The sequence below is a fragment of the Canis aureus genome, chromosome 14 (genome assembly GCF_053574225.1).
Source record: "Canis aureus isolate CA01 chromosome 14, VMU_Caureus_v.1.0, whole genome shotgun sequence".
In the NCBI taxonomy this organism is placed as follows: domain Eukaryota; kingdom Metazoa; phylum Chordata; class Mammalia; order Carnivora; family Canidae; genus Canis; species Canis aureus.
In genome coordinates, this window is record NC_135624.1 from 6,366,102 (window position 1) to 6,391,045 (window position 24,944).

The window sequence follows — 24,944 nt, forward strand, 5'->3', positions numbered from 1 at the left end:
ATAACTTGGAGCTCACACAGACCTCAGGGTTCACTCCTGCTCCCCCCACCCTAGCCCTGATTTTTGAGGAGGAAGGGGATTAGATGCAGGACAGAGTGGGTAAAACCCGGGGGTCTCATCTTTGTGGATCCATATGCAGTAATGGGGAGTCTGTCCTTGGTCCATGCCCTAAAGATGTGTGTGTGTGTGTGTGTGTGTGTGTGTGTGTGTGTGTGTGTGTGTGTATTTTCCCCCAGACAGGGATGACTTGGGACCTGCAGGGAGGAGGAAGGAGGTTGCTGAATGGATCTGGTTGTAGAGAACTAGGGATGGTATAAACAAAGGAAGAAGATAGTGCCAGATACATGCATGAACCTTTCTTTTGACTCCCTGCAGGCTTTATTTACTTAACAATTTCTGCTCATCTTTTCTAGCAGCAGTGTCCTTGTTAAACGGATGTTCAGGCCCATGGAAGAGGAATTTGGTCCAGCACCGTCTAAGCAGATGAAAGAAGAAGGAATGAAGCGAGGTATCTCCTTTCTGGCATTGCAGGGTTACCCACCCTCCCATCATGAATGGTGGGGGCGCTTCACACAGAAGGCCTTTCAACCCTGTCCTTTTCAAGCACTTTAAGCAAACACTTATTCTTTTGGGCACTGGTTCTTTCCTTTACCTTGGGAGACATGGAATGAGGGTGCTGATTCAGCCAGCCATGAAGTCCAAGGTCAGAGAGAAACTCTTGCTGCTCATGTGACAGTAGCATCTCACAAGCAGCAGTGGTTGAAAATCATTCAATAGATGCACACAATTAATATCAGACAAGTAAGGGAGCCTGTTTTCTGACATCACAGCTTCTTCACTTTCTCTGTGTTGAGGTGTTATTCCACTTCATCAGGAGAGTAAGAAACAAAGTGAGAGTGGTTCAGTGTTTGGCTCTGCACGCTGATGCTGTGTGTGACTCAGTGTCCTTTCTTGGAGTAAGAGGAAAGCGTGGAGATGGCTGCTTTCCCTCATAGCCTGCTGTAGCTAACACCAAGAGCTACCAGAGATCTTAGACATACCACACTGGACTTTCAATCAGTCAGATTACCATGTTAAATACATTTGCCAAACACACAACCTTTGTGTTTTTTGTTACGGAGAGATTTTATTTCTTTTCTATTTGTTGTAATGGGATTTGCATGATGGCCAAGAGCATCCCCTCTGTAGCCCTCTTCAGCCCTTCAGAGTTACATGACCTTGGGAAGGCCCTTTGCTCTTTTGAGTCCTCATTGGAAAACTGGGATGACACGAGTACCTCCCTATAGAGTTGCTGCGAGGCTTGATGAACTTTAATATGTGTAAAACACTTAACTCAAGGGCCTAGCACATAGTAAGCACTCTTCACTTATTGTAGCTGTGAGGGTTATTATTAGGTCTGGATCTAGTTATGTCTGTTCAGTGTGAATAAGTAATTAGTGTTTCAAAATGGAAACAGCATAAATACTTGGGTGGTGTTAATTACATTAGCAACATTTAAATCTTTAAAAGATTGACTTCACAGGCTCCCCATCAAATATTCAAGTTATTCAACTGCAGTTTGAGCTCCATTCCTGCATGCTTTTTATATCACATACTTTAAAATGAAGGCAGAATTATATGGAAATCAAGAATCACACAGGCAAAAGTAATTGTAGCTTGCATCCATATTTAGTACGTGCTGGCTAGTCCAAAGGTTGTGTTTTTCACATTATTTTGAGATTGTGAAGTCAGTACAGAAATTGCCACTGGGAATTTTATTGGGCTACAACAAAAAGCAAGTCTACAGCCTATGAAACATCTAAATCACAGAAACACACGAGGGCGCTGCAAGCTACCAGCGACAGAGCAAGTAGTGTCCTAGGAGTGGCTTTCCTTTGGAAAAGGACAGTGGAGTTACTGAGCCCCTTGCCTGGAGCTCCCAGTTGGAACTGGTCTTTGACAAAAAAGAGGAATCAGGGTCAGTGGTGGTTCCTATTGTTTGTTTATTAGAAGTTCTCCAGGAAAGAAAATGATCATAATTATCACCAAAACCATGTTGTTCTGCCTTTGTAGCCACTTCTCTGGGTGGCTCGGTGGGAGTCACTTGGAGCTGGCCCCTGTGGCTGCCTGCCTCTCCTGTAGTGTCTGGGAAGCATGTTGGTTATTATGGCCATCGTAGTGGAGTGATTATTGTGTGAGCCCCGCCACAGATACACAGATCCTGAGGCTACCACCCTGGGCAAGCCGGGGGGGGGGGGGGGGGGGGGGGCTGTAAGCCCAGCATGCTCATGTGTGGCACTGCCCTGCCTGGCCTTCCTCTCACAGCCCATCCATCCATATGCCACCGTACCACCGTTAACCCCTTACAGTGACACCTGTAGCAAGAGTATCAGCCAGACTATTTCAAAGGCAATGATTTTAAAAGAAGAAATTTGTAAATCCAATGGAAGCAGTACTCAATTTAATAGAACATGTTTGGGGTTTTCTTGGGGTCAGCATCCTGGAAATGACATTTTTCTATTGGGACCTGTGGGGAGAACTGATAGAATGGTCCCTGGAACAGCCACCACTTTTTTCGGTTTAATTTTCCTCATCTAGTTTAACGGAGGTCCTCTGGTGTAATTGTTTCTCATGGTGCCATTAACCTTGAGTCCTCTGATCATGCCAATAGGTCACTAGATGGTTTTAGCTGAAGTGGAGACACAAATATTCCTTCCAAAGGACTACATTTTGAAATCTTTGGAGACCCATTCAATCTGTTTATTTAATTGGTAGTTTATTTTTATACTTGGTAAAGAGAAGAAACTTTGCAATACTTAGGGTTTTTTTTTTTTTCCTTTGGTGTCATACACAAACGGAACATCTGCTGCCTGCAGAAAGAAAATGTAGGCAGAACCCATGTCGACTTTGCCTTTAAAAAGCAGGCAGCTTTAACGAACTCCTTGGAGACCGGGGAGGAGTAGGGGAAGGGGTGAGAGTTTGGGGTAGAGCTGCTTTCACTTCCTGGCGCCAAGTTCATTCTTTCAGCCTGGTGGGGACTGTTGCTCCCTGGGTACCTGACTCTGGTCCGAAGATCAGCAGGGTTTCTTTTGTTTTCTTCTCTTTTCTTTTCTTTTTTATTATTTATTTTTTTAAACCATATATTTTTAAGATTTTTTATTTATTCATAGAGACACACACACACAGAGAGAGAGAGAGAGAGAGAGAGGCAGAAACACAAGCAGAGGGAGAAGCAGGCACCATGCAGAGAGCCTGACGTGGGTCTCGATCCAGGGTCTCCAGGATTATGCCCTAGGCTGCAGGCGGTGCTAAACCGCTGCACCACTGGGGCTGCCCTCTTTTCTTTTTTTTTTTTTTAATTCAATTTGCCAACATATACTATAACACCCAGTGCTCAGGAGGGTTTCTTGACTGTGCATTCTTCCTGTCACAGCCAGGAGGACAGGGCCGCAGCCTTGGCCCTTTTCTGTCCCTCTGAAGTTAGAACCAGAAGCCACAGCATTGGAGGACGGAGAGAGAGAGCACCGGTGCAGTGGGCTGTAGGGTTGCATCTGAATGGCGGGCCCAGTTCTTTCTTGGGAGCTGGGCCTCCATGCCCTCTCTGTAAGAAAGGGTCTGCCCTGACAGAGCGTCTTCTCCTCCCTGTGTGGGGGTGTGTGGGGTCCCTGCCATCTCTCCTAGTCTGTGCATTATCAGATCGAGACTGCTATGTTACAGGGAATGAGCACGAAGCCGCATTCGCCTTCACCGAGGGCCAACAACCACGAAAGGTGCTTCATGCTGACTTCCGCTGATTGAGGAACGGTGCATGCTGTGTGCTGGGCACCTGCTACTCATTTAACCCCCATGGCCACCCTACCCTGTGGGGTAGATGATATTATTATCACCGTGGTCCAGCGTGGACCAGCCCTTGGAGAGGTGAAGTGAGCAGGGCCCCGCAGTAGGCTACACTGGGGTCAAAGCCAGGCCTGTTGTGCCTCAGGTCTCGAGCCTCTCCCTCATGTCTCTGACACGCACCGGCTCCCTCCAGGCCGTGCCCCTGTTGGTCTGTCTGCCAGGAGGTACGTGCACCCCCTGTCCTCTCTCCCCATCTCCCACCTCCATGAAAATCTCAGGCCCCTGTAAGCACCGTCTCGTGGCTTTTTCCTTCTGAGCTCACCCAGCCCCGTCTGGCTGTCTGCTTATTTGAGGACTACCTGCCTCTCAAGTGGCTACAAGTTCCTTGACAGCAGAAGGCATCTTAATTCACTGCTGCCACCTCAGCTTCTGGTACACAGCCTGATGTTTGGCAATATTTGTTGAATGATCAAATGAATAAATAGAAGATGACACAGGTTGCATAAAGAGATGTCCTAAGGCAATCACGGACCTACCTTGAGAAATTCCAATGTGAACAGTGTGGGAAAGCATCACAGTCCATTGAGTGTAACTCACTTGTCAGTTTATGCCTCGAGAGGCCCCTGGGTCCCTGGCTGCCCATCATCTATGGAGGTGCAGCAGTCAGCCTTGGAGGGGTCACCTGTGTCAGGAGCCTGCGACCTCACAGATGCTGGCAGCCTCTGACACTTGTGACAGGAAGCAGTCTGGCAGCGGTGGTGGCTGTGTGGGCTCCTCAGTCACGCCTCCCCTCTGCTTCTCTTTCAGTGCTTTTGTATGTGCGGAAGGAGACGGACGATGTGTTCGATGCTTTGATGTTGAAATCACCCACAGTGAAGGGCCTGATGGAAGCGGTAAGCAGCGGACCCTCTCAGCTACCAGGAAACCTGCTTGTGTTCTCCTGAGCTGGAGTTGGTTCATTAAAATGCAGCCTTAGGGATGGCTCTGGAATGAGCTCTGTAAGGAAAAAAAAATAGATTTATGGAAATACTGCTCTCGCACCATTGTGGCTTATTAGCATTTAAGCAGAAGAAAACTGAAGAACTGCCAATTCCCTGTCAGTTTAAGGCTAATCAGAGCAAGGCGCCATAGAGGAAGGTTAATCTGTGAGTTTCCATTTGTCTCTTTGCATGAAACCAGATTAGATACTTCCACATATGCACAGAACAAAAACAATTAGGAAGTATCTTGCTAGCTATAATAGTCTAACCCCCCCCAAATTATGTCCTCTTTTGGTTAAAACACAGACACACACACATACATATTGCTGAGATACGGTGGTCCCTCCCTCCCTTCTCATGCCAGTTTAGCCTAGCATTGTGGAACCTGGGATCAGGAGAAGTAATTTTATATTTTGTCCATATGTTATCCATCTGAATATGACTTTAATATGACTCTGAATATTTCTCACTCCCACCTTTTATTTTCCCTGTACAACTATGCTGTAGAAGATCAGGGCTTTTTATGGTGATGGAGACAACAGGACTGCCAAGGGACAGTCTAAAATCATCTGTGATCTGCAAAACTGTAATATTGGCACATCTTGGGTTGTGGGGCAGAATGTTAAAATGTATAGGATAGGACCCATAAGTGGAATCATACAATTGTGGTCTTTTGTGGTTGGTTTCTCTCACTTAGCATAGTTTCAAATATGGTGTTGTATAATCAATACTTCATTCTTTTTTATCGCTGAGTACTATTCCATCACAAGGATATACCACATTTTGTTTTTCCAAATTTGTTGGGTGATAGACACTTGAAGTTTTTCCACCCTCTGGTTGTTGTCAGTAATGCTGCTGTGAACATTTACAAGTTTTTCTTTGAACTCTTGTTTTCAGCCACTGAGTAACCACTGCCTACACTACTGCCTCCGCAGCAGAGTCGAGCTTCTGATCTTGTTTAGGGGAATTCCTTACACTGTCCTTGCTTTGCTTGGCTGTGGGTGTGGGGGAGAGTAATGCGTGATATCCTTTGACCTTGGAGGCTGTGAAGAGATCACTTTGGGCGGATGCCTTGGGGGCAATTCTGACTTCCTCTCTCTTTTGTTAAACCCAGAAAGAAAGGTTTTACTGAAGCACCAACACAGTGATCTCCTTGCTTCTTGAGTGGTTCATATATATATACTTGAGTGGTTCATATATCTGGCAAGTAAGGCCAGATTCCAGATTCTCAGGTGACATAGTCTGCTGGTGAGTTCCAAAGGAATGACACCAGCAGGCCCTGCAATTTAGGGGTGGCCACCGAGGACAATGGATTCTATTTAAGGGAAGACTCGAGTGCATCATGAATTAAGAAAGCAGGATGCTGGGCAGCCCCGGTGGCTCAGCGGTTTAGTGCCGCCTACAGCCCAGGGCGTGATCCTGGAGACCTGGGATCCAGTCCCGCATCATGCTCCCTGCATGGAGCCTGCTTCTCCCTCTGCCTGTGTTTCTGCCTCCCTCTCTCTCTCTCTCTCTCTCTCTCTCTCTCCTCTCTGTGTATTCTCATGAATAAATGAATAAAATCTTAAAAAAAAAAAAAAAAAAGAAGGCAGGATGCTGTAGTTGTATACTAGGTTTCTTTGGGGCTGGGGTGGGATAAGAAATGGCTTTCTCCATGGCATATGTTCTCTGAGGCCCAGCACCTCTCTCATGTGTGGCATTTTGCCATCCTGACACTTACCAACAGGCACATAGGGAGACAGTGTAGCCTTTTGAGCCAGCACTTGGACTTCGCATTCAGAAACCCATGTGTAGATCCTGACTAGCTCTTACTAGCTGAGCAAGCTTCTTAACATCTTCTTCATCCTTCAAATGGAAATCATAATAATACCTACCTCATAGGATTGCTGTAGGGATGAAGTAAGATGGCACAGATAGAACTCTCTGTCTGGGTTCCTAAGGACCCCACAAAGGTTAGCTTTTATTACCAAACCATTATTTTGAGTAGGAATCAGAGCTAGCAAAGATACAGTGTGAAGACTTCCTCCTTTTCCTCAGATTTTAGATTTCTCAAATAATCAGCTGCTTTATAGACATGGTGTAAAGGATAGAAAGCTGTTTTGGCTTTTGATTCCATTGTATAATTTTCCACTAACTTGGCATTTTAGTGGAAGCATGTTTTATTTCATAGCACTGATCACCACTTGACATATTTAACATTTGCTAGATGTTTAAATTATTTTTCTCTTCCCCAATAGAGTATAGAGCTCATGAGCACAGGGACTTTGTGTCTTCTGTGTATCCCCAGATCTTTGAGCATAAATATTTGACTGAACTGAGCACCTACAATATACATGCCACCATGCTGAATGCTATGGGTGGCATGATTTCACATGCATTGCTTCATTAGATCCTTACAATACCCCTGTGAACTTTTCAGTACAAGTATCATCATCACCATTTTACAGAGGTGGAGAGTGAGGCCCAGGAAGGGGGTCTCCTAAGGTAGGTAAAGTGGTGGAGCCAACTTAAGCCCTTGAACAGTTTAAGTCCAATTAGAGAGATGTCCATTTATGAAAAGTTATTTCAAAAGAATAAACTTCTGGAGGGTATTATGCTGAGTGAAGTAAGTCAGTCGGAGAAGGACAAACATTATATGTTCTCATTCATTTGGGGAATATAAATAATAGTGAAAGGGAATATAAGGGAAGGGAGAAGAAATGTGTGGGAAATATCAGAAAGGGAGACAGAACATAAAGACTGCTAACTCTGGGAAACGAACTAGGGGTGGTAGAAGGGGAGGAGGGCGGGGAGTGGGAGTGAATGGGTGACGGGCACTGGGGGTTATTCTGTATGTTAGTAAATTGAACACCAATAAAAAATAAATTAGGGATTCATGGGTGGCGCAGCGGTTTAGCGGCTGCCTTTGGCCCAGGGCGCGATCCTGGAGACCCGGAATCGAATCCCACGTCGGGCTCCCGGTGTATGGAGCCTGCTTCTCCCTCTGCCTGTGTCTCTGCCTCTCTCTCTCTCTCTGTGACTATCATAAATAAATAAAAATAATTTAAAAAAATAAATAAATAAAAATAAATAAATTAAAAAAAAAAAAAAAAGAATAAACTTTCCAGGTCACAGTTCACAACAACTGAAGAAAGAAGATAAGGCAATAAGAAACCATCAGGCAAGAATCCATATGTGTAGAGGATGATACCACACATCGGGGTTCACATCCTAGCTCTAACACGTTTACCCACATGCTGTGACTTTGGGCAAGTTATTCAACCTCTCTGTACTCCTGTTTCATCATTTCTGAAATAAGGATGCTATTATTAGGATAAGGAGAAAATGACATACAAGGTTGTTGTGAAGATTGAGTTTACATACGTGGCACTTAAAAGTAGCACGTATATAAGTAGCATATAGAAATCATCTATACATAGATGGTAGGTAGGTACATACATACATACACAGAAGATGACTGTAAGTACTACGGGGTAGGGAGACAGATTGAGATCCTCCATGCCGAAAGTGCTAGAGAAAGGGTCAGGGATGTTCTCTGTTGGTGCAACAAGCTGAAGCACACAAGGTAAAAGTTTGCTCATGGACCCAGTAGCACTCTCTTCTATTTACCTGAGTTGTTCATGCATGGAGTAAAGGTCCTTACTCCCTGACTGTCTTGACAGGTTAAATGCAGCCACTGAGGAAGTGTTTGCAAGAAAGAGTCCCCTGTTTCTTAAATGTATATCTTAGAGCCCATACTGAACAGTTCATAACTCCAAATAAAAGTCATTGTGTTCCAGAGCAGGCTGTTCTGTTGGATGTCTCTAGATGAGGCAGACTGAGGTCTCTGCTGGTGAAAACCAATAGGAGTCTCGAAGTTCCGCCTATCACATACCTGAGGTGCCTGGGCAAAGAGAATGCTCCACCAAAAAAAAGTCTAAAAATTACAGATCATCAGACAACCAATAACACATTGATGAGATGTGTCTAAGATCTAGGATCCTCCTGGCTGTAAAGGAAGTCTTTTGGATCTTTAAAAATATCAGTCTTGGGTTTTCAGAATTATAAAAGTGGATCATTGTTTCAGATAAATCGAAAAGCAGAAATTAAAAAGCAAGCAGTCCTAACTAATTATCCCATTTGTGAAACTATCACACCGCACCTCTTTTCCATGAATAGAAAGGAGGGTTTATGGGTGATATCATCCAGGACCAGGCAGAAGGATTCCTTCTGTAACCCACTGACAGATGGCCAGCTTCTTCTACATGATGTCCAGCACAGTCTCCCTTCTTTCCAGGGTTCTGAATTTGGCCAAACATACTTCCTCACCTGGGGTGGAGGCAGAGGACGCTGTGTCAGTGTGGCCTGTTACCATGCTGCCTCTGCCTTTGCCTTTGCCAGTTGCACAGAGGGCACAGTTTTGCCCTCAGTCTCAATATGCCCATTTTCCATAAGCATTCAAAGTCTGACACCAGACTGCAAAATTGTTACCTTTCCAATCTGTCTCTGCTGCTTACTAACAGGGCAACTTATGTAATGACCGTAAGCTCGAGTTGCCTCACCTGAGAAATAGGGCTCATAAAAAGACCTGTTCCACTGTCATGATGGGAGGATTGAGCCAGTTAAGAAGTGCAGAGTGTTTTGCGCCTGTATGATAGGACCTGAGTAAGCACCCAATGATGCTAGCTGCTGCTGCCACCGCTACTCCCAACAGACGCAGGTCCAGCCTGGAATTGTGCAGGTTTTATGCAAATTGCCCAGTTCTGGCTGACGGTTATCAATTGATTTATGAGCCGAAGTATTTTTCATGCTTTGGGACACTGGGAGTCAAACCCCTGAAACGACCAAGAATCAGAATCAGTTTTCTTTCAGGAGAGGGGAACCTACAGTTATGAGTCTGGTAATACTGGGTAGAAAAATGTCCCTGTTTTATTTTAAAAAGAAATTCCAAAGGACATCAACAAAAGTTTAAAAAAAAAAAAAAAACTCTTTCAGACTGAGCAAGTCAGAATAATTAGGTACAAATAACAGGACTCTAGGACCCCAGGCAGACAACAAGTTCTTTTTCTTTTTAATATATAGATTTTTTTTTTTTTAAGATTTTATTTATTTATTTATTCTTGAGAGACCGTGAGAGAGAGAGACAGAGACACAGGCAGAAGGAGAAGCAGGCTCCATGCAGGGAGCCCGATGCGGGACTCAATCCTGGAGTCTCCAGGATCACGCCCTGGGCGGAAGGCGACGCTAAACCACTGAGCCACCTGGGCTGCCCAGACAAGTTCTTATGTACTGAATGTTTGTCAGGGATTCTCCCCTTTTTTGTGCCAGACATGTCTTTGATAGTGTGATGAACTCTATGGACCCTTTTCTGAATAATGTTTTTCAGTGTAGAAAATAAAAAAACATAGGATTACTAAGGAAACCAATTATATTGATAACATTGCTGTCATAATAAATGTTTGCAATATAGGAATCCCATCTTATTCATGCATTAGCTATCATGACCTATAGGCAGGAGTAGTAAATATGCTACTTTCTCGAAGTATGGGTGAATGTGATTGATATTTCGGGATATCTGCAGTAATTCTAATATGACATGAAAATATCTACAATTTCCATTGGTAACAAAACACAGGCACTGCTTATATTACTGTATGTTTGTAACTGAAGGGAAGGCTAAATTAAAGTTGAAGGTTAGGGCAGCCCCAGTGGCGCAGCGGTTTAGCGCCGCCTGCAGCCCAGGGTGTGATCCTGGGGATCCAGGATCAAGTCCCACATCGGGCTCCTTGCATGGAGCCTGCTTCTCCCTCTGCCTCTCTCTCTCTCTCTCTCTCTCTCTTTCTCTGTCTCTGTGTGTGCATCTCTCATGAATAAATAAATACAATTAAAAAAAATAAAGTTGAAGGTTAGTGAAAATAATGACGTAAGCTTTCCCCACCCAAGTTCTTGTACATACTTTTTGGGCATCTGCAGACCCCAGCTTAAGAAGCCCCAGCTTAGACCAACCAGGAAGTGCTGAAGGTATAGCAGCTCCAGAAATGATGCCAAGGAGAGTTGCTCCTCCAACATTTGTTCTGTGCACCAGCTCTGTTACCTGACTGGTTTTAGAATCCTAGGGAGTGGGGTGAACTCACTCTTGAGGAATGGCTGCACCCACATCCTCCTGCCTTCATCCCTTGGGCACGGCTCTGGATGTAGGACCAGCTCATGTCAGCAGTTCTCTTTTGATTTGAATGTGTAGGTGTGGATACACCAGCAGACCTGACAAATAGTGCAAGTGCCAGGCTTGGGAAGAAGAGAGAAAGGAGGTAGAAATTCTCCCAAAGGGAAATGGTATTGAATTTGGGGAGGAGTGACAAAATCGGTGTCAATCCTACATTATTCAGAATATTTCACCTGATTTGGAAATAGCATTAAGATGCTCAAAGAAACTTGCTCATATTAGAGTTTATTTAGACAAATATAGCATAATGTCTTCCCAAACAGTTGCTAAAGGAACTTGGGTTTCCAAGGAAGAGATGCTGAGCTGTTAGAAGGCCAGGGTCCTGTAGGAGTACAACAGCCACCCTTATTCTCAGTTTCACTTTCCATAATTTTACATACCTGTGGTCAAACACGCTCCTGAGGCAGATAATCCTCCTTCTGAGTATCTTCGGAGAGTCAATAGCCTAACTATGTCACAGTGCCTATGTCCTTTGTGTCACTTCATTTTGCCATGTAGGCATTTTATCACACATCATCACAAAAAGAGGAGTGAGTACAGTATAGTAAGCTGTTTTGAGAGAGAGACCACATTCACATAACTTTTAATTACAGTAATAATTGTCCTATTTTATTATTAGTTATTAATCTCTTACTATACCTAACATAAATTAATCTTTATCATAGGTATGTATGTGTAGGAAAAAACATGAGGGTTTGGTACTATTTGAGGTTTTGGGTGTCCTTTGGGGGTCCTGGAACATATCCCCCAAGGATAAGGAGGGACTATTAAGTATTTCTGGAAACCTTAAATCCTGTATTTGTAATTTTGTTGAATACTGATGTAATTTGGCTTATCTTTGTAGTCCAACACATGATAGAAGATGCATGTGTGTATGTATGTATGTGTGTATAAAACAATAAATCTAGTATATTGATTATATTCAGCTATTCTAATGCATTTGCCTTAGGTTTGCCCAATTCTGAAAGAGATGTGCTGAAATCTCCCACTCTAATTGTCCTTTCAGGTTTGCCCTATGTCTGTGTTCGGCTGAAGTGCTGTGCTGTTGGATGCATACAGTGTTACGATTGCTCTACCTTTTCATACATTGTGCTTTTATCAATACATAATATCCATTCTGACCTCATCAACCTTACCTCTTGCCTCATCTCACACGAATCTACTCCCTCCCACACTATTCTGTTTCTGTGTGTTCCCTGGGCCTCCAGCCTGCACCCCTTTATTCATTGCACCCTGTTAAGTGTTTTTCTTCCCAACATCCATCCTTCTTTTAACTTTTTTTTTTTTTTTTTTTACCCACTCTTTCAGTGGAAAAATACATTTCATCTCATTTGTTATAATGACCGATGGACCTGGTTTTCTTCCTTCTGTATTCCTTTTTCTTTTTTAAAATTTTGAGTTTTTTTTTTTAATTTTATTTATCTTTTCATGAGAGACACAGAGAGAGAGGCAGAGACACAGGCAGAAGGAGAAGCAGGCTCCATGCAGGGAACCCGACGTGGGACTCGATCCTGAGTCTCCAGGATCATGCCCTGGGCTCAAGGCAGGTGCTAAACCGCTGAGCCACCCTGGGATCCCCTGTATTCCTTTTTCTTAATTATTGATTTTACTCTGCACTTTTCTCTTACTTTTTCTTTAGTTTGGCTGATATATGAACTTGTCTTCCACCTTTTCTTCAAACTTATTCTCTACTCTTCCTAGATTATTTCAGTCCCTCCTCCTTATTTCTCTGTGATTTGAAAATAAAATTCCAGCTACTTTTCTCGCGAACACTCTGTAGCTCCCCGGCCCTCCTGGAGACGAGGCTTCAGAGCTTTTGTTTTTCCCTCCACTGCCTTCTCTGGCCAGCCAGAGCATGTCAGGGTGTGCACCCTGCTGTCCCCACAACCCCGTTCCCAGTTCTTGGTGTTGCTGAGATAGTTGAATGCTTTCAGTCTAGCAAACCATGAGATTTCCCCTTCATCATCTCCTTTTTACTTTGAGAATCTTTGTTTAGCACTTCCTTTGCATACCCACTCCATCTATGTAAACATACACAGGTATATATGAGCTTACAACTGTCTATCTTTAGTTACACATATATCAATATAATATAGACAGGGATATATGTAGATAGATGGTACATGTAGAGTTACTGTTTATTTAAGAATTTATTTATGGCACAATGCTAGTTGCCTCTTGTCCTCAATACCATTTTTTTTCAACCCAAGGCCTGAGGTGTAGCTTGTTGGTGTACAGGATTCTTGAGGTGAAGTCCTTTTCTTCTGTAATTTCTAGGGGTTACTCCACTATCCTTTGGTTTCTAGGGTTGCAGATGAGAAGACTGACGCCAGGTTTATTCTTCTGTTCCCTTTGGGAGCAGAGTGTGATTTGTTCTGGGAGGTTCCAGAATGTTTTTATTACCCTTTGGAGATTTGGCACTGTTCAGAATGGCCAGATGCATGAGTATTCCCACATTGATCTCTCCTGGAATTCAGGACACCCGTCTTGTCCAAAAACATGAGTCTTTTTTTCCATTATTTGTTTAATTATTTCCTCTTTTTCATCTGTTCCTTTTTCTCTGAGACTCTGGAGATTCACACCTTATAGGGCCTATCTTTGTTCTTCAAATCTCTTTTCCTTTCTGTTTTTCAAATCTTTTGTTCTGGTCATGAGTTCCTCTATGCTGTCTTTGCTCTGCACTTTGAAATTGTGTTTCTGATGGAGCTTTCCTAATACTGTTGGTTTGCTGTATTTTTTTTTTTTTTTTTTTTTTATTCATGACAGACAGAGAGAGAGAGAAAGAGAGAGGGGCAGAGACACAGGCAGAGGGAGAAGCAGGTCCCATGCAGGGAGCCTGATGTGGGACTCGATCCCGGGACTCCAGGATCACACCCCAGGCGGAAGGTGGCACTAAACCGCTGAGCCACTGAGGCTGCCCTGGTTTGCCGTATTTACCACCCATCCTTCAATTCATGACTGTACTTTACGTTGTTTTTAGTTCAATAATCATATCTTTAGATAAGAATTTTGCATGTGTGTGCTATCTTCATAAGTGTTCTTTTATGTTCAGTTCAAATGAGTGCCTTCCACACAAGTGCTGTGGATTTCCTTTGCTGCCCCTAGGCCATGTTACTTGTCCTACTGGGCTCATTTCAGCTCATCTGTGGCAGCTGGGCAGTCCCATTGCTGATGGAGCAGTAAAAGTGGGGCAGGCAGGCCACTGGTTCCCTAGGCTCCTGAAGCCCTCTTAGCCCTGGCCCACCTGTTCTACTCCCCTGGGTTTATTCTCAGAGTGAGGAGGCTTTCCTATGCAGGAGGAGGAATAAGGGATGGGAACCTATGATTCTCTGTAGGATAAGCTCTTCGGGGATCCAGAGCTGCCCTGCATGTGCTCTAGGGTTCCTCAGCCTCTTATTGGAGCCTCTGCCCCACTGCCCATGATTCCTGTCTCAGACCTCACCTGCTCCAGCTGGTTGTGAGCCCCACCAGCCTCTGGGCTCAGAAGAGCCTGGTGGATTGGATTTGGGACAGAGAAAGCATGAAAAGGCATTTAGGGTAGGACTCTCCAGAATCCATCTCCGAACTATGATTACTTTATATTCATAAAAGTGAATCACAATTGGGATGCCTGGGTGGCTCAGCGGTTGAGTGTCTGCCTTTGGCTCAGGGCCTGATCCTGGAGACCCAGGATCAAGTCCCGCATCGGGCTCCCTGCATGGAGCCTACCTCTCCCTCTGCCTTTCTCTCTCTTTGTGTCTCTAATGAATGAATAAATAATATCTTTAAAACAAAACAAAAGAAAGTAAATCACAATCATTGTAAAGGGAAAAGAAACCACTACAGAATGGTACAAAGTAGAAAGTGAAAGGATCTCTTGTTTCTGTCCATTCGCCCAGGGTAGCCACTATTAATAGCTTAGCAGGTCCTTCACATATTTTCTCCTTTCTTACATACTTATTTCTTTAAAAAAATACAAATGGGGTCGTACTATATGTACTGTTTGTCAATTTGTTAGCTTTTTTTCCCCTCAGTGTGTTAAGGACTTTTTTTTTTTCCCATATAGGCTTGCCACGTTTTTTTAAAATGACTGTATGGCTTTCAGATGTGAAAATAACAAAACATGCTTAATGGATGGTTATTATATACAGTTTTCTCTATTATGAACAATGTTGCTTTGAAAAGCTTTGTGTACACCTGAATGTATTTCTGTAGACCAGATTGCTAGATGAAGGATACGTGGGTAAAAGAACATACGCTTTTTGAATCTCAATAGCTTCTATCAAATTTCCCTCCAGGAAGGTTGAGCTTGTTATTCTCCCATCTATGGAATACGAGAGTTGATGGTTTTCACACTCTGGCTGACACCATATTAATATTCTTTTAGTTTTTGTTAGTTTGATAACATAAAGTAATATCCTATTGTTGTTTTAATTTGAAATTTTAAAATTAGGAGTGAGGCAGTAATGTTTTTTCATGTGATTGTCCCCTTGTTTTTTTCTCTGTGAATTACTCCTTCATATTGTGTTCTTTCTTTTCCCATTGAATTGTTGGTCTTTTTCTGGATTCATAGTTCTTTCTAACTTAAGGAAGTTAGTTCCCTGGTTGTCATTTGCGTGGCAAAAAGGTTTCATAGAATATTATTTGTCTTCAGCTTTTTGTGGTGGTTTTTACTCTACTGGCATTTATGATTTTTGTATCAAACATTTGGCCTTTTTTCTTCAGGTTTCATATCTTTGTGGGAACGATCTTCCTTCCTTGACGATAGTATCAGTATAAAGAACTTTTATGGTTTCAGCCTTCACATGTAAATCTTTGATCTGAGATTTATTTTGATGTGAGAAGTAGATGGGGTGCCTGGCTGACTCGGTCGGTAGAGCATGCGACTCTTGATCTTGGGGTCATGGGCTTAGAGCTACTAAAAAAGAAAAAAAAGAGTGGAGAAGGGCTCCAGCTTGACTTGTTGAATTTTTTTCAATATGGCTTCTTATTTAATCCAGCATGTCAGAGTCCATCTTCTACTGACTAATCTGAGATGACACCTTCATCATAGATTACATTGCTGCATGACTGACTCTCTTGTTGAATGATTTAAGGTTTGCCCAAGGGAAAGCCTCGCGACTGGGGCATATTGGGAACCTGACTCCTGCGTGAGGGACACGGACACCACAAGAATTTCCAAGAGAGTGAGACTGAGCTTTCCCTCCTGCCTCTGCTTGGCTTCCCCTTCCGTGCTCATCTGCCTTTCTGTTACTGGTGTTACAGATATCTGAGAAGTACGGGCTGCCTGTGGAGAAGATCACAAAGCTTTATAAGAAAAGCAAAAAAGGGTAAGAAAGAAACAACTTACACTGACTTCCAGATCCAATCAATCTACATAGTACCTTAAAAAAAAAAAAGATGGTGCCCATCTTTTGTTCTGTTGTCCACCTTTTATAAAAAGTGTGTGTCATCCTTACAAAGGATTGCTGAGCAGCTTACAAATGCAGAGCATTTTGGAGATCTTAATAAGAGAGGGAGGGAAGGAGACAGCACATTGTCTTGATGTCGGCTGAGATGTCCCATTCTAATGACAGGATAAGCCGGTGGAATAGAGAGGTTTAGAAGTGGTGAAGACCCTGGGGGGAAAGGCAGTGTCAACCCTGTGCAGGGAGCGGAGTTTATAAAGGATCACATGCTGCTCCTGGGATTGGTTTCATGTTGACATGTGAGAACCGTTCAGGGCATAGAAAATACCTGTGAGGTAATTATCAACAAAATAATCTAAATGATTATTGGACCTGCCTGTTCTCAGTGTTAAGAACAATACTTCATTTATTGGGGGAACAATACTTCATTTATTGGGGGCGTTCAGTAGATTCTGGGACTCTTGCACGTGCTTTGTATGCACCGCGCTATGACTCCTCCCCACGCCTCCAGCCTCCTGGGGGCTTCCTATGTGTATGAGGTTCTAAGAGGAGAGGCTGTAGGAGCTAAGTTTAGTTCTAGGAGAGTTTCTGCTGAGTCAGCTTCTGGAGCTATTCTACAAAATGCAGAATATGGCTCTTTAAACTCTTCGCTGAGCCTCTGTCATAAAGGAAATTGATTATCTGAGATGCTCCGGCTTTCTGAGTGATGGGTCTCTTGGCAGATTGGGAATCAAATTTGGGAAACCTTTTCCACTGGAGCCCTTGTTGGCAAATTCACTTAAATGAACATTACAATTTTCTCCATGGTCAATGCAATAGGCTGAGCCTATTCCTTTGATGGTGATATTTGAGCGGTGTCTCAGGGTCTTACTGCTGGGCAGAAATCCTCATTGCAGACGTGCATGCCAGTGGTCATAACATTTCACTTCCATCGAGCACCATATTGGGCCCTGCACTAAATACGTTAGTCCTGACAGCAACTCTAGAGCAGGCTTCTTAGTTTGCAGTAGAATAAAACCAAAAAAAAAAAAAAAAAAAAAAAAAAACTTGCCAGATGATACATAGCTGTCAAATGAGTCAGTTCTTCAATGGCAAACTGAGATCTGTCTGATTTCCAAATCACGGACAGACCCTGGAAGTTGTTGATTCTCTTAAAACCAAATCCACTTGGGATAGTTGACCAAGGAGTAGGTCACATGTGGTGAAGTGTAAGCTTCAGAGTGAGGCAAAGCCAGTTTGCAGTCCAACTCAGCCAAGACCCAGCTGGATGAACCTGGGGAGCTGATTTCACTTCCCTGTACTCAGTTTTCTCATCTGCATGGTGGCGATGGTCAGGGCTGCTGGGAAGAATAAAGACAAGGTCTCTGAAACATTGAAACAAATTACATGCTCAGCAAAGGATAGCCACGGTTCTTGATTTTCCTCTTCTCTCACTATGGAGTACTTTCTTAAAGTGCGTTTTCTAGAGGCAGTGGGCTTAATGAAAACAGTTAAGGACCTGATTCTGTCAAGAGCTAACTCAGCGATTTCAGGCTTACCTCTCTGGGCCACAGTTTACCAGTCTATAAAGCAAGGGGGGTGGGGGGTGGATCTCTGAAGACCCATTTAATAAGGAGTCACCAGGTTAGTTCTGACAAATTGAGGCTTTATTTTCTTCAAGCTGGTTTCTGGGGAAAGAAAATATGATGAGGGTCTTTTCCTGCTTTATCTCCTCTCTCCTCCATCCTTTCCGGCCTCCCTTACCAAGGAATAGCTGAGGGGACCCCCTCCCCCCAGCCTGGAGTCTGCCCTTGCCCGCCACTTGTTGACGGCATCTTTGTTTCTTACCCCCCACCCCACTCCCTGGCAGCATCTTGGTGAACATGGATGACAACATCATTGAGCACTACTCCAATGAGGACACCTTCATTCTCAACATGGAGAGCATGGTGGAAGGCTTCAAGATCACACTCATGGAAATCTGAGCCCAGCTCTCGGCATCCCCTTGGCAGGAGCCCTCAGCGCATTCCTCCCCAGGAGAGATGGAGGCCCCAGCCTGGAACCCGGACACCCACCTCCCCCAACTCAAAACCACTGTTACAGACCACACTGGGAGCCGGACGAGGCACAGAGCCCCGGTTCTTATCGGTGTGTTGGGCCCATCCGCAGGGTCCTACTGGAGCTGAAGCCTGAGGCCCTCAGGAACGTGTGCTGGGCCTGTCAGATACTTATTTATTCTCCACCTTCTTCGGGAACCCAGGGTCCAGGCCCGCCAAGGCACTGCTGGTCACTGCTGGCCTCAGATGAGACCGTCCAGAGCTTTCCCCCTCCAAGGGAGACACAGCCAATCCGTTCACTCCAGAGAGCCTGAGAATGCCCGGGCCCTTCCGCCTCACCTGCACTTCTCCTGAGTGGCTGGACCAAACGAGCTGCTGCCACTTTCTGGTCACAAACCTTCAGGCCACTCTGGGGAAGGCCATCTTGCTAAATACCTCCCAGGGTTTGTCACGAGTGGCTGCCAGGCCTTGTACAGGAAGACATTCAGCTGCCATGTAATTAGTAACTCAGAAGGCGTGCCTGGACATCGTGTACATAGTGTTTATAATATCACAATAATATATTTTACCCGTGGTACGTGGGCATGTTTACTGCCCCTGAGCTGTTGGGGAGGCGCTGGGAAGGGAAGTGGCCTCGGGTGTCAGGGACCCCGGGGGATGCTGAGGAGGATGCTGGGGGCACTCCCGCTGTGTGGGCCACTGTGCTGGGCTCCGGGCGACGCCCGGCCTGTGCCTCCGAGTGGCCCAGGCAGTGGGAAAGGTCAGGGCGTGGAGGCCTCGGCCCTCGGTTGAGGGGAGCTCTGCCGAGAGGCTGTGCTATCCCGGAGCCACCGCCGAGCTCCGTGGGGCTCGGGAGGGCCTGGCCCCTGTGTGGCACCTCACGGTTTACACGCACATCCTTCATCTCAAGTGGCTCCCTTACAAGCCCAGCAGCAGCTGAGAGCCGTGCCCACAGCTTAGCTCTGAATCCACAGGTGAGGGCAGCCTCCTGTGGCCGCCTCTGCTCCAGGCTGCTGGATGGTGGGGGCGGGGGGGGTGCCCCCCCAGAGCGCTCTGGCTCTTCTGAAGGCAGCCTCCCGAGGAGGACTGGGAGAGAAGGTCTTGTCCTCCTGCACGTGCCCTGGGAGACAAAGAGGAGAAAGAAACGCTTCCCTAAACAATTATGAAACCATGAGCCGTCTTGGGGCGCTGTTCTCTTTGAAAGGACTGGTCAGTGGTCTGGGGTTTGCGTTCACCCATGTGGCTGAAGCACTAGCCTTTGGTAGTCAGCACGCCCTCCCCTCAAGATCCTGCGCTAGGACAGGTTCTGTGTAAAGGCCCAGATTTATTTGAGAAGCACTTTGACGTCTTACCTGGGGGGCTCTCTCTCTCCAAGGGCTCCCTGCCTCCCACCCCTTCTGCCCCTGAGGCCCAGAGCAGGCCAGAAGGGCTGTTTTCAGCCAGCTGTGTCTCCTCGAGGCTGCAGAGGATTTGAATGGAACAGAGGGCAGGGGCCGCACCTAGGGAAATGTCCGGGTGGTCTTATGGGGGCACCTTTCAGTGTGTCTTCTGGACATCTTACCCCTTCCTGTGGTGCCAAAGGTTTGCATCCTGGATTCAGTTCTGCTCCAGCCTGTTCCCTCCTCCCCACTCTGTCATGCCCTGAACCAGTAGCTTGGGGACCTCACTGGGTACTGATGCAGCTCTGTTCTATGACAGACAAATTCAGTGTTGGAAATAGGCACTTCCCATGCACCTGACTTATCCGTTCCGTCCTCTGGAGTCTGTGCCCCAGTAGTACCTGCCATTTCATCTGCCAGTCATGTTTGAACCCGCCCCTCATGTTTGAACCGGCCCCTGAGGCAAGGAGCATGGGAAGTGCATAGTATATAAGATACAATTTTGGGCAGTCTGACACAGGTAGCCCCACCCTTCTTTCTCTAGTCTTGTGGGAAAATGTTTGCTAGTCCTGCCCTAGGCAGAGGATGAATCAGAGATGCTTTTTCATTTGTTTCTGATCCCTAAGCAATCACTGTAGTGACCCCTACCTACCAGAACAAAGAATGTGAGGCCAGTGCCACCCAAGGGTGGTGCAGAGCATCACCTCCCATCTGCTCTCTCCCAACCCTTACCCTGTCCGCTCCATCCTCAGAGTGCCCGTGGCTTAGCTTGGATGTGTCCTCCACCATGTATGTCAGCAGAGCTTCGATGAGCACAATTTTCTGAGCAGAAACACTCTAGAAAGATAGGAAAAACTGACTCCTCTGCTTTTGTCCCTTAAGTTAATCACACTGAAATAAATATGCTTTTTAAAAAATCCATGTAAAATGGGGGACATGTCAAACAAGTATTTTTCTTATATGTATCCAAGTTGCTTAGACTTAACAGGTGTTTGGAAATTGGGACCAACAGCAAAATGCAGTCAGATATCATCTTGGACTTGGATCCTAAAAGACTGAACTCAGAAACTTAGGAGGCATGAAATGAATCAACATTTATTTTCCTTCTTATTTAAAGTTAGGAAAATGCAAGAGAAACAGGGTTTGTGCCAAATTCTCTGAATGGCCCGTTCTTAAAAACGAGTGAGGGAGATTGATAGATGGACAATTTGCTTTCATGTTTTAAAGAAAAAAAAGGCAAATGTAACTTAATAGTTTTGTAAATGGGAGAGGGGGAATCTATAAACTATAAATACAGTTATTTTATTTTTTGTACATTTTTAAGAAGAAAAAATAAATATTCATAATGTCAGAGTAAATGACAATGTCTGGTGTTTTCTGTGAAGTGGGTGTTGGGGCTTTTTGCCCTGTTGGAAAGAAGCTGCAGCGTGGCCTTGGGAAGATTCTAGGCTGCCCCTGGGCACTTTCGGGTCTTAGGCCTTAGTACAGCAGGTGTGTCCTCTTCCTGTGGATTGTACTCCACCCCAAGGTTACACAAGAAGAGAGCTAAAGAAATCAAGAGGCCTTCATTGTGACAGTGGCGTCCCACCTGGGTGGTCATTCTTGGCCAACTCCCCAGAACGGACGGTAGTTTCTGCCTGCCCGCTTTTACCTTCCTCACTCCCAGTGCACTCACCCCCACCTGAGTTATCTCTTTAGTTCATCTGTACCAGCCTCCACAGAGACTGAAACCTGATGGCTAAAACTCCAATGACAGCATGACAGTCTTGCCCCGCTGCCTCCCCACTGAGCCACCAAGCTCTTCAGCCATCATCCACCAGAGCCTCTCCACTCCAATCAGCATTTCTACATCCTTCTGCAACTCACGTTGTCTACGTCCACAGCTGTCAAATCTTGGCTTAAAATTTGCCTCGAAAGAGCACCCGGGGTGGCTCAGTGGTTTAGCACTGCCTTCAGCCTAGGCCTGATCCTGGAGACCCGGGATCGAGTCCCACGTCGGGCTCCCTGCATGGAGCCTGCTTCTCCCTCTGCCTATGTCTCTGTGTGTGTGTGTGTCCCTCATGAATAAATAAATAAAATCTTTTAAAAAAAAATGCCTCGAGAAAGTCTTTTCTGACAACTTCACTCCAGTGGCAACCCCACTGGCACCTCAAGCAGCTTCTATGCCTGGATCAGGGCAGGGGAAAGGAGGCTGGGGTGGAGCTGATGGAGGAGACTTCTGGAAGGATCATGGGATTAGCAATGGGCCACAAGGCCTTTTTGCCATGATCCATGCTCCACAGCCCCCATGGGTGGTTGAGTGGACCCACAGGCCTGTCTAGGTCCTACAGAGGATGCAGCTGGTCTCCACATCTGCCCTGAGGTAGTCACTCCTGTGGCCCATGGCAGCAAAGGCACTGCTGCTCAGTGACCTCTGCTTGCCATGTGTGCCACCCTGTCCCCCACCTCCCTGTGCAGGACTCAGGTCAGGTAGGTGAGGATGACTAGTTGTCAGGGCCACAGGGGCCAATCCTGGCTCTTGCCTCCACTCTGCTAATTCAGTTCAGTTACTAGGGTCCAGGCACTGTGCCCCACGCTGGGGACAAAGAGGCGGGTTAGACACAGTCTGCCCTTTGAGGCAGTGATTCATGTGCAAAGTGGCCTGGCATCATTAGTACGGTAATAAGGGCTCACCCCAGGAGAGCGGGGCTGGGTCATAGCTGCAGTTCTAAGACACACAACCTCTCCCACCCTTAACACTTCTTGTGCAACATGAGAAATCACCAGTGTGAATCTCACTTTGGGAAGGCTGCCAACTCGAGTGTCTGAGCCCATATATCTGAGGGTCAATGGGAATGGGAGAGGGGACGTCACTGTGTCAGTTCAGGTCCTCTTAGAAGCAGACCAAGATGGGATTAGACATTCAAGAGATTTATTGCGGAGAATGCATACGAACGATAAAGGGGAAATGAGCAGGGGGAGAGGGAGAGCATACGGACTAACCCCTGCTGAAGGAGGGAAGGGAGAAAAGAAGCCTGGGCGGGAAGAGCCTCAGACTGCCTCGGCCAGGACCCCCACAGAGTCCTTGCATGAAGGTCACATGCAGGAAGAATCCCGTGTGGGGCAAGAATGGCCCAATAGCCTTGCCTCGTGCAGTCGCTGACTGGGAGCAGCCCCAGAGAGTGAAGCCTATCATCCCGTGAGCTGTGCTTGCAGCAGCAGGGGCTCCAAAGGGAAGATCTGAACAGCCCTCTGGTGACCACAGCCAACCCCTCCTGAAAGGTCTCCCATAGCGTCGCTGGATGCTCTATTACAAGTAAATGTTCCTTGAATGGGTTTCCTGGTCTACCCTTCCTACATAGAACATACCCTTGTATGTTATACCTTTTGTCCTCAGGGTCCTTCATCCCTACACTTTACCGAGATCTGCTGAACAGGTGCATGGGTTAATTTTAGAGACTCTGGAATTCTAGGAAACACAGTGGGCGGGCCTCTGATCAGCAAAGCAGCAAAAGAGAAGGGGATGTTGAAAGGGCACTAAAGACAAATGTCACCAGCTTGTTCCCTGCATAGCAAACACCCTTCGTGCACCACTCAGGAAAGAATTTGATTGCAGCTCTGAGGTAGACATAGATGTAGATTACTTTGTGATTGTATTCAAGGTGCTGGACAAAACTTATCAGCTGAGCTGTGAGCTTGGCCTCCCACTTCTTTCCTAATCCCCCCGACCCCCAACCTCCGAACATACACACATCTCCGAGACTATAGCACTCGGTGTTGTGTTGGGTCACCATGAACACTCGTGCGAGCACACAAAGTGGTTAAATACTGGTATTGGAAAGATACCTTTTGTGAAAGAGTCTGTCCATCTGTCTGCATGTATATGACATACCAGTAGCAGCTTTGGGTATTTAATAAGGGCCATTGAGCTACCCAGAATTGTAAAACCTTTCACCTAGAGAACTCATAAAATGCCATCTATTTCCTGGAATAGTGTTGTGAAAAGTAGTCATGAAATAAGCCTCTCTAAGGCCCTTGCCTCTCTGAGCTGCCCTAGGGGGTTAGCTCCATAATGTGGAATGTTCTCCAAGTGACCATTGTTTGTAAGCCCAGGGATGTCTGAGACCATGCATGGCACATTAGCACTCAGTGCAGCAAATACCCAGGACATACCTAAGTCATGATTCACATTCAAGTGCAGAAAAACCCATTTGAAATGAATATACCATCAGTTATACCCTTGGCCTGAACATCTTTTCACTGTGCAACAACCTTTCTATTTTAGGTGGATTTAGCTGATGCTCTGCTGCCTTGGAAAATACAAGGCTCAATGTTCTTTCTCTTGTTTCTTCAGCCATCTCAAAAAACAAAACTTTAGCAGTGTGCTAGGCATACTCAAACCAAGAGAGGCATGTGTGACGTATGTCCATTTCTTCCAAAGATAGGTCTTGTGATCTCTCTACCTTGACTTAACACTCAGACTCCTCCTCAACCAGTGTGCCCCCTCCATCCCTGGACCAGGTTCTGAGGGAATCCAGCTGGGTTGGAGTATTCGAACAACATCCTGAAAATAGAAGCCTCGGGGTTGGAAATTTGCTGGAAAACAGCAGGTTGGCCTCCGACAGGTGCAGGAGTGCAGGCTCCTGATCAGGTTGGTAGCTGCCAGCCACCTCACCATTGGAGCCATGAACAACAAGGTGTTGCTCATGCTCAATACTCATGAGTGTCCATTGTTGGTCCACAGGGACAAACTATGAAGACAGAACCCCTGTGGGTCAACTCAATTCCTACAGGAGGTCTAGTTGGCCCATGAGACACCTACTGTAGCTGACCCCCAGTCCCTTTTTCCTAGATTTGCTGGAGGTAGGGCCAATGATAATGACAAAACAAAAACAAAAAAACCCTCATATGAATTTGCTTTGAGGGTGTGGAGTCATCTTTTCATGTCATCTTTTCTATCAACTCTTCTCCAGACTGAGAGGGTGAGACAGGGGAGAAGAGGATGTTCATTTGTAACTGAAGAGGAAGTTGCCTTCCATTGCACCTAATGTTTGGACTAGAATTTGCAGCTCCAGTTACAAGGAAGGAGGGGAGGTGGGAAGACAGTGAAGGTGAAGAAGTGCATGGGTAGAGAGAAGTAAAGAAGCCCATGTGCAGACCAAGGA

At 45.6% G+C, this 24,944-nt stretch overlaps 1 protein-coding gene across 5 annotated transcripts in view; it reads left to right on the forward strand.

Annotated features, from left to right (window-relative positions):
• GRHL2 (grainyhead like transcription factor 2) overlaps positions 1-21,158 on the forward strand; it is a 158,240-nt gene extending 137,082 nt beyond the window's left edge. For 4 of the 5 annotated variants that reach the window (XM_077846813.1, XM_077846810.1, XM_077846812.1 and 1 more), the window contains 4 exons: positions 414-508; positions 4,624-4,709; positions 16,243-16,307; positions 18,235-21,158. In XM_077846813.1, the coding sequence (XP_077702939.1) occupies positions 414-508; positions 4,624-4,709; positions 16,243-16,307; positions 18,235-18,349 (361 nt within the window). In that variant the 3' untranslated portion in view covers positions 18,350-21,158. The remainder of the gene's footprint in view (positions 1-413; positions 509-4,623; positions 4,710-16,242; positions 16,308-18,234) is intronic. The other variant, XM_077846811.1, reaches the window with a different exon arrangement.
• The last annotated feature ends 3,786 nt before the right edge of the window (positions 21,159-24,944 follow it).